The sequence below is a fragment of the Chiloscyllium plagiosum genome, chromosome 23 (genome assembly GCF_004010195.1).
Source record: "Chiloscyllium plagiosum isolate BGI_BamShark_2017 chromosome 23, ASM401019v2, whole genome shotgun sequence".
Taxonomy (NCBI): domain Eukaryota; kingdom Metazoa; phylum Chordata; class Chondrichthyes; order Orectolobiformes; family Hemiscylliidae; genus Chiloscyllium; species Chiloscyllium plagiosum.
Window position 1 is genome coordinate 57,848,220 of NC_057732.1, and position 10,426 is coordinate 57,858,645.

General features: G+C 42.6%; 1 protein-coding gene across 1 annotated transcript in view; it reads left to right on the forward strand.

Moving 5' to 3' along the window:
* The window catches only part of cenpv (centromere protein V), a 63,010-nt gene that overhangs the window by 19,130 nt on the left and 33,454 nt on the right, over nt 1-10,426 (forward strand). Inside the window, exon 2 of the mRNA XM_043714227.1 lies at nt 1,060-1,158. Coding sequence (XP_043570162.1) covers nt 1,060-1,158 — 99 coding nt within the window. The remainder of the gene's footprint in view (nt 1-1,059; nt 1,159-10,426) is intronic.

The window sequence follows — 10,426 nt, forward strand, 5'->3', positions numbered from 1 at the left end:
TGTAACGCTCTGACGCACCTCACTGTAACGCTCTGACACACCTCCACTGTAACGCTCTTATACTCCTCACTGTAACGCTCTGATACACCTCACTGTAACGCTCTGATACTCCTCACTGTAACGCTCTGATGCACCTCCACTGTAACGCTCTGATGCACCTCCACTGTAACGCTCTGATACTCCTCACTGTAACACTCTGATGCACCTCCACTGTAACGCTCTGATGCACCTCCACTGTAACGCTCTGATACTCCTCACTGTAACACTCTGATGCACCTCCACAGTAACGCTCTGACGCTCCTCACAGTAACGCTCTGACGCTCCTCACAGTAACGCTCATACTGTGATTAAATGCCAGACTCCTTGATGTAACACTGTGATACACCTTGCCATAACACTGATATTCTTCACTGTAACATGGTCATGGACCACACTGTCATACTGTGATAAACCACAGATCCCTCACAGTAATAATGTAACTTTCCTCACTGTAAAACTCTGATACTCCTAACTGTAACAGTGATACTGTGATAAACCCAGACTCCTCACTGTAGCACTGATATACCACACAATCCTCACTCTAACACTCACTTTAACCCTGTGATACTGCTTGCTATAACTTTGTAGTATATCCCACCACTCACTGTAATACTTTGATACTCCTCACTGTAACAGTCTGATATATCCCACACCCATAACTTTTAAACTGTGGTATTCACCACACCCTTCGTTCTACAATGAAACAGTGAATATTAATTGCTCAACAAACATATATATATTAAAAAAAACACTGAAAGCATTGAATGGTGCAAATACTCAGATCTGGCAGTATCTGTGAAATGAGAAACCTTTGAGCTCCCATCAGAACCTGCAATGTTAACTTTCTTTCTCCATAAATGATGTGAGCAGTTCTGATTTGTTTGCAGCATTTTTGTGTTCATTTCAGATTTTCAGTATCCACATTTTGCTTTCACACTAAGTTTGTTTTGCACGCTGTGTAATCAATATGACTATTATTTAGTGAGGAAAGAGTATAATGTTATGTTTCTATATTTTCAGGGAACATCAAGCTCTTGTGAAACATACTGGAGGATGTCATTGTGGAGCTGTATGCTTTGAAGTGAGGGCCACTGCAGATTTGCATGTCTTTCACTGCAAGTAGGTGTGAAACAAATTTATTGGGATACAGTTGGTTATGATGACAGAAAGAAGCCAGAAAGAAGCCTGCAGCAGTAGGAAAAATATATGCAATAGGTCAAGCACAAGAACAGAAAGTTCCAAATATAGAAGCTGCAACCAGGCTACATGTCAAGGCACATAGTATGAAGTACAGAAGCAGTACGTAGAGGTGTAATAAGGTGTAAACGCTACAGACTGTGGTAATGATCGTGACACCAATGTCTAAAGCTGTTGGTGGAAGTGTAATAAATGTAGGTATGGGCATGGTATTATTGAGTACAAGCAGGGCTATTGGATTTAATATCAGATATCAGGATGCTGATTACTTCAAAGAAGATGCTTGGATTCTATCACTAGCTTGGATTCTAGCACTAACTTTCGGAGCGATGCTCCTTCATCGGTGGAGGTTGTACATGAAAAGATGCTTGAGATCAAGTCTCAGGAAGAGAGAGCTTGTTTCAACTCATTATGTTTATGTCCTGATTCTAGTAATATCATTTTGGATAGATACTTTGATTCATAAATTTAATTGCACTGGAGATGAGGCATTCTCTGAAAACTAGTTACAAGTGTCTATTGACAATCTCCATCAGTACCCACAGGTGCCATTTGTGATGAGGTTGCTCCTTTAACAAGGTTATGTTGCCCTTAGTTCTTTTCTAGAGGGGTTGTAAAAGGCAGAGGTTCTGATTTGTCTGAGGTAGGGACTTTGCTAATGACTAAAAGATACTGCCTAAGGCAACAATCAGGAAAAAGGCTTTCATTGTACAATGAAAGGGTAATGGCCAATTCTCCCAGTTGAGGGTTTCTTTTTCTGGTTTGGTTTTAGCAAGCAGTCTGTCTGACACAAAGATCAAAGAAAGCTGCTGGGTCAAAGGGTTTCCTGATTCAAAGATTTGGAGATGCCGGTGTTGGACTGGGGTGTACAAAGTTAAAAATCACACGACACCAGGTTATAGTCTAACAGGTTTAATTGGAAGCACTACCTTTCGGAGCGACGCTCCTTCATCGGTGGTTGTGGAGGACACAATTGTAAGGCACAGAATTTATAGCAAGAATTTACAGTGTGTTGTAACTGAAATTATACATTGAAAAATACCTTGATTGTCTGTTGAGTCTTTCATCTGTTCGAATACAATGATAGTTTCACTTCTTTCATGTGTAAATCACAAAACCTTTTTTAAAAATTGCATTCTCAGGTTAGCTGTAACAATTGATGTTAGCTAGACAATATGTTGAAGGTGTTAGTCCCCTGTGTTCTCTGTCTATGCCATGATGTTTAGATTGATTCTAATCTAAAAAGTGAGATCAGAGTTTTTTATATGAATTAATGCAGTTTTTGAGCAAAGTACAATGTAACTCTGCAAGTACAAATTCACCCCACAAAATATGTGTGCATGTGGGTCTTTGTGTCTGTGTGTGTGTGTCTGTCTGGGTTGGGGGTTGTGAGTGTCAGAGAGAGTGTATATGTGTGTGTAGAGTATCTTAAGTCTGTGAGGGGGTGCATGTGAGAGTGTGGGAGTGTGTGTGCGTGTTTGGGGTGGGGGATTGTGAGTGTCTGAGAGAGAGTGTATATGTGTGTGCATGAGTGTAGAGTGGTCTAAGTCTCTGAGAGGATGCCTGTGTAAGTGTGGGAGTGGGTGTGTGTGTGTCTGTGTATGTGTGTCCGTGTGTTTATAGGAATGCCTGTATGTGTGCGTGTGTGTAGGAGTGTCTGTGTGTATAATGCAACGGTGGTCACCTGTAGTGTGACATGAACTCAAGGTCCGAGTTCAGGCCCTCCCTGTGGGTATGGAACTTAGCTATCAGCCTCTGCTCGGCCACGTTTTGCTGCTGCCTGTCCCGAAGTTCACCTTGGAGGGTGGTCACCCGAAGGTCCAAGGTCGAATGTCCTGGACCACTGAAGTGTTCCCCAACTGGGAGGGAACATTCCTGTCTGTTGATTGTTGTGCGGTGCCCATTCATTCGGTGTCATAGCCTTTTCTCGGTTTCCCAATGTACTATGCCTCAGGGCATCCTTTCCTGCAACTTATAAGATCAACAACGTTGGCTGAGTAACATCAGTACCTGCCATGTGCAAGGTGGGAGGTGTCCCCATGCGTAATGGTTCAAAGATGTTGCCAAGGGGTGTGTTTATGGTATGTTGCAAGAAATTGGAGCAGCCCCTTTGTTACGTTGCAGGATATCGTTTCTGTTGGGTTTTCAAATAGGTGTTATTCTAAATTTTGTTTTTTGTGTTTCATTCAATGGTGTGTAAATAAATTCTGTTTTAGTTGAAGCTGCATCACTCCTGGGACATCTGCCTTACATCTGCCTAAAAAATGTTAGGGTCTGGGCTACCTTCTTGAAATGTTTTGAGGAGGTCTGGCCTGGTCCATAACACATTAATCAGAGAACTGGCTCCATCTTGAATGAGAAGAAATTGAAGAAAGAAAAGGCAGCGTATTGTTTTGGCTACTATTATTCCTTGTTAATTGAAAAAAATTATTTCTCCAACAAACACTCATCATTGGTTTTATATTTAAGCCTGTGGCAACACTTTCTAGACAGGCAAAGGCAAAAGAGGTTGCCATTTACAACCCCTCTAGAAAAAAAATGAAGGACAACATGACCTTGTTAAAGGAGCAGCATTGTCATAAATGGCACCTGCAGGTATTGATGGAGACTTTCTGGACAGGATAGGGAGAAACATTAGAGATAATGATCAGTGTTAAAGTTAGACATAGGTACCTAAGACCAATTTTTAAAAATTGTTTTCTACACATTGATGGCAAGCATTTACGTTGCCCTGCTTACCCATTATCTAATGCAGTCTGTGTGGGGATGGGACTCTCAATATGCAGTAAGAGCAACATCTTCTTCGGCAGTTCCTCGGGATTGATGGGTTCTGAGACAGCTGATAAGCCCAATGTGTGATCTGCAAACTCTGTCACGCAGAGGTGCAAGTGGTTATTGAAGGGTTGAATAGAGGAGTTTTTGGTGGAGGTTTGGGTGCTCTCTCTGATAATGCAAAACATGGAAACATAAAAACCAGGAGCAGGAGTAGGCCATTCAGCCCTCCTGTGTCTCAATGTCATATTCCCACTACTCCTTGATGCCTTTAAAATTTAGAAAAATATCTCCTTTTTCTTGAATATTGTGATTTGGCTTCCACAGCCTTCTGTGGTGGAGAATTCCACTGGTTCACTGTGCTTTGAATGTCTCAGTCCTTAATGGTCTACCCCATATCGTCAGATTGTGTCCCTGGTTCTAGACTCACTAACCCAGGAAAACATTCACCCTGCATCTAGTCTGTCCAGCCTTGTTAGAATTCCTCATGTTTCAGTCCGATCCCCTCTCATCCTTCCAAAAGCCTTGTATAACTGCAGTAAGACACCCTTACTTCTGAAATCAATTCCTCTGGCCAATGTACCATTTGGTTTTCTAATTGCTTATTGCACCTGCCTGTCGTCTTTTATGGACTGGTGTACAAGGGCACACAGATCCTTTTTGTACATGCCCAGTTCCCAAAATACCACCATTTAAATAATACTCTTCCTTACTGTTTATAACTTAATATTTAGGCATGGTCTATTCCATCTACCATTTGTTTGCCCACTTGGTTAACTTATTTAAAGCACCCTAAATCCTCTTTGCAGCCTTCTCACAACCCCGCCCAGTTTTGTGTCATCAGCAAATATGGAAATATTCCTTCATCCAGGTCATTTATCTATATTGTGAATAGCTGGAGCCCAAGTGCTGATCCTTGTGGTACCCCACGAGTCACTACCAACCAGTTTATTTCAACTCTTTGTTTCCTCTTTGTCAACCACTTCTTGACCAGTGCTAATATATTATCCACTACAACCCCATATCCCACATGCTTTAACTTTGCCCACTCACCTCTTATGAGAAACCTTATTAAAAGCCTTTAGAAGATCCAAATACACCACATTCACTGGTTCTCCCTCATCTGTTCTTTTAGTTAACTCCTTTAAAAAAAACCTCCAGTGGATTTGTTAAACATGGTTTGCCTTTCATAAACCACACTGGCTTTTTCCAATCATAGAGTCCTACAGCACGGAGACAGCCCTGTTTGCCCAAACTGGTCCACGCCAACCAAAATGTCCATCCACACTAACCCCATTTCCCTGGACTTGGCCCATATAATTCTATACCTTTCCTATCTCTGTATTTGTCCCAATGCCTTTTAAATGTTGTTAATATACCTGCCTCAACGACTTCCGCTGGCAGCTCATTCCATATGTATACCACCCTCGGTTGTAAAAAAGTTGACTCTCAGGTTCCCACTAATTACAGGCCTCCAGTCTGACAAGCATCCTTCCATTATTGCCCTCTGCTTCCTACCATCAAGTCAATTGTGTATCCAGTTTGCCAGCTTGCCCTGGATTCCATGCAATCTAACCTTCCAGAGCAGCCTATCATGTGGAACTTTATCAAAGGCCTTACTGAAATCCATATAGACTACGTCTACTACCCTGCCCTTGTCAACCTTCCTGGTCACTTTATCAAAGAACTGTAACAAATTTTTGAAGCGTGATCCCCCACTGACAAAGCCATGCTGACGACTCCTAATCAAGCCCTCTCTTTCCAAATGCATGTGTATCTTATCCCTCAGAATATTCTCAAGTAACTTACCTATCACAGATGTTAAGCTTACTCGTCTATAGTTCCCAGGTTTTTCTTTGCAGTCCTTCTTGAATAAGGGCACAACATTTACTACCCTCCAGTCTTCCAGGACCTCACCCGTGACTAACAATAATGCAAAAATATCAGCAAGGGCCCCTGCAACTCATTCTCTAGTCTCTTGCAGTGTTCTTGGAGATATATTTGTCAGGACCAGGAGATTTATCCACCTTCATACGTTCTAATACATCCAACATCTCTATTGTGAGATGGGCTGTCCCCAGGGTATCACCACTAACTTCCCCAAGTTCCCAAGTCTTCAAGTCTTTCGCCGTGGTAAACACAGAGGAAAAATATTCATTGAGAACCTCGCCCAGCTCCTGCAATTCTACACGTTTATGTCCACTTTGATCCTTGAGGGGCCCTATTCTCTCTCTAGTTATTCTTTTTCTTTTAATATACTTAAAGAACCTCATTGAATTCACCCTAATCTTCTCAGGCAAGGCTATCTCGTGTCCCCTTATCACCCTCCTGATTTCCTTCCTCAGTAAACTCCTGTATCCACTGTATGCCTCCAGGGATTCACTTGATCCCAGCTGCCTGTACCTGAGCCAGGCCTCTTTTTTTTTTTTGCTGGAAAAGCAAAGCAGGTCAGGCAGCATCCGAGGAGCAGGATAATCGACATTTTGAGCATAAGCCCTTCAGCAGGGCTCATGTCTGAAACATCGATTCTGCTCAGATGCTGCTTGACCTGCTGTGCTTTTCCAGCACCACACTCTCGACTCTAATCTCCAGCATATACAGTCCTCACTTTCACATCCTTTTTTCTGGTCAATGCCTCAAGACCTCTTGTCATCCAGGGTTTCCTATTCATGTCAACCTTGCCTTTCACCCTCACAGGAACATATAGACCTTGAACTCTAGCTATCTCACTTTTAAAGGCCTCCTACTTGCCTGTTAATGTTTTCCAAGTGTTCTGTTATCCTTTTTTTTAATAAAATTCCAGCATTTTCCTCATTTCTGATGCGAGGTTAACTGGACTGTTATGATCTGTTTCTTTGTCTCTCCCTTGGTTTTTAAATTGTGGGGTAATATTTACTACTCTCCAATCTAAAGGAACTGCCCCAGAAACTGTATAATTTTGTTTGATGACCACCAATCCTGTAGTACTCTGGGGTCCTGGTGGTTTGTCAGCCTTTATCCAATTAATTTCACCAGCCCCATTTTCTTACTGAAACGGATTTATCTTAATTTCACCATCTCTAACATTTCAAGTTCACGTGGACCATCTCTGACACCTCCCTCCCCTTCCTGGACCTCTCTGTCTCTGTCTCCGGTGACCGGCAAAAAAACAGACATCTATTTCAAACCCTCCGACTCTCACAGCTACCTGGACTACACCTTCTCCCACCCACCCCTCCTGTAAAAATGTGATCCCTTACTCCCAATTCCTCCGTCTCCACCATATCTGCTCACATGAGGAGCAATTCCATTCCAGGACACCCCAGATGTCCACCTATTTCCAGGACTGCAATTTCCCCTCCCCTCCAGCGTTATCCTCCACCATTTTCACCACCTGCAGTCCAACCCCACCATCAAAAATATATTTCCATCCCCACTCCATCTGCATTTGCCGAGACTATTCCCTCCTTGACTCCCTCATTAGATTCATGCTCCTCACCAATCCACTGTTCACACCCGGCACCTTCCCATGCCACCACACAAGGTGCAAAACCTGTGCCCAAACCTTCACCTCTCACCTCTGCCCAATGCCCTCGAGGATCATTTAAAATCTGGCAGAGATTTTCCTGCACATCCATCCACCTCAGTTACTGTATCCGTTGCTCTCGATATGGTCTCCTCTACATTGTTGAGACTGAGCACCAACTCACGGAGTGGTTCAGGGAACATCTGTGGGACATTTGCAACAACCAATCCCACTACCCTGTGGCCAATCACTTCAACTCCCAATCCCATTCCCCCAAGGACATGCAAGTCCTGGGTCTCCTCTAAAACCAAATCAAAGTCACCTGCCGAATTGGAGGAAGGACACCTCATCTTCCGCTTTCGGACCCTTCAACCACACGGCACCTACGTCAACTTCATTTGTTTCCAAACTTTGCCTCCCCCACCTCATCCCAGATCCAACCCTCCAACTTGGCACTGCCCTCTTGACCTGTCCTACCTGACCATCTTCCTTCCCACCTATCCTCTCCATCTTCCCCACCGACCTATCACAATTATCTCCTACCTGCATGCAATGACTGCAAAGTTGCAGAGCAATGAAGAAGCAAATGATTGTCAAAATGTGACAGGAAGGGGCAGAAAATATAAGCAAAAGAGTGCAACAGAAATTAGAACCAGAATAAGTAATCATGATAAAAAGTTAAAGGTTAAGTCTCTTTTTCTGAATGCATACAACATTAATAATGATCGATGAGTTGACAGCACAAATTGAAATAAATGATGAAGAGTCACCCAGACTCCAAACGTTAGCTTGCTGTTTCTCAATGGATGCTGCCTGACCCACTGTGATCTCCAGCATTTTTTGTCTTTAATTTGTTCTGAGAAGTAAATTAACTTAACTTGATATTATAGAGATTGCAGGGTGCCCAGTACTGGAAACTTAATTTTCAAGGTTATAGAAAATTAGACAAAGTGGAAAAGGGTGAGGTAGCTTTGTTAACAAAGTGAAATACCACTGCTGAGGTTAGTAAAAAGGTAAGGCCACCATTGTCCTACCAGACTATAGGGCGACTTCTCATTCTGAAGATATGGACCCCTCCAGAGGGGCCCCTTGGTTCAAGATAGGTCAAAAGAATCAATGGAATTCCGTTATTTATGAAGCTAGGTCGTTAGTTTAATAAAGTAAGGCAGCCTGACTCAGTTCTGTCCAGCAACACAGAGGTTAAAGCTTCTGTGCTCCTTGGCAAAATTGCACAACTACATTTGAACAATAAGTACTTTTATGTTTTTTTTGAGACAGTACAGCCTTAATTACAAGGAAAGACCAATCAACTGTAAAATGATGACATGATTGACAGCAGGATAATCCAATGATATTCCCTGGGAACGGGTTCTTAATTACGTAAATCACCATCTTATGGTAGGAGTTCAAGGTTAGTTCGAATGGTCACTCAATGTGTCAGTATTCATTTTATGAAAACTCCATTGTTTGCCTTATCTTCTACTTTAGCTAATTCAGCAAAGCAGCAGTACAGGTTCACACTGTCGTAGAGTCATAGAGTCATGTCAAATTATAACTTGAAGCCATTTTGTTATGTTATTTTAAATTGAAAAGCTACTTTGTTGTTACTAAAAACCTACATGTATTTGTTGCTTCTGACAACAGCCTAAGTTCAAATTTTGAATCCTCAATTCCTGATGAAGATGTAATACCTGAAATGCCGATTCACCTGCTCTTTGGATGCTGCCTGACCTGCAGTGCTTTTCCAGTGTCACACTTTTCAACTCTGATCTCCAGCATGTGCAGTCCTCACTTTCTGTGACTTCTCATTAGACAGAAGATGACTGATGGTGGTTTACCCTGAGGGTCACCACTTCCCAGACAACAAGAAAGATTGAGAAGAAGAGTCCTCCATAGTAAATTCAACTGGTGCAGGAATTGAATCTGTGCTGTTGACAGTACTCTGCATCACAAACCAGCCATCAAGCCAACCGAACTGATCAATCCCCAGTGGTTGATAGTGATATATGTGCAATAGATCATGATGTGCATTCAGTTTGGGTGGCAATAACGAATACCAAATTAATGAAGTCACGGATGGGAGTTTTCTATCGGCCCATGAAGAATTGTCTCACTACAGCATGTAAGAAGGGCACTGAGTGATTTTAATTTGCATATGGACAAATCAGATGGATAATGGTAACAATGGTGATCCACATAGCTTTGGAGAAGGAGAGGATTAGGCAAAATGGGAGGATATTTAATTGGGGAAGAGGAAACTATGATGCGATTAGACATGAGTTAGGAAGCATGGATTGGGAGCAATTGTTCCATGATAAAGGCACTATAGACATGTGGAGACTGTGTTTAAGGAACAGTTGTTGCAAGTGATGAATAAATATGTCCTTCTGAGACAGGCAAGAAGTGGGAAGATAAAGGAACCTTGGATGATGAGAGCGGTGGAGCTTCTTGTCAAAAGGAAAAAGGTAGTTTACATAAGGTGGAGGAAGCTAGGGTCAAGCTCAGCTCTAGAAGATTACAGGCAGGTGAGGAAGGAGCTCAAAAATGGTCCAAGGAGAGCCAGAAGGGGGCACGATAAAGGCTTGGCAGAACGGATTAGGGAGAACACAAAGGCATTTTACACTTATGTGAGGAATAAGAGAATGATCAAAGAAAGAGTAGGGCTGATTTGTGTGTGGAGTCTGAGGAGGTAGGGGAAGCCCTAAATGAGTTTTTTCCGTGTCTTTACGAAAGAAGCAAACTTTGTAGTGAATGAAACCTTTGAAGAGCAGGTGTGCATGCTGGAACGGATGGAGATAGAGGAAGCTGATGTGCTGAAAATATTGTTCTGAAGAAGGGCTTATGCCCGAAACGTCGATTCTCCTGTTCCCTGGATGCTGCCTGACCTGCTGCGCTTTTCCAGCAACACATTTT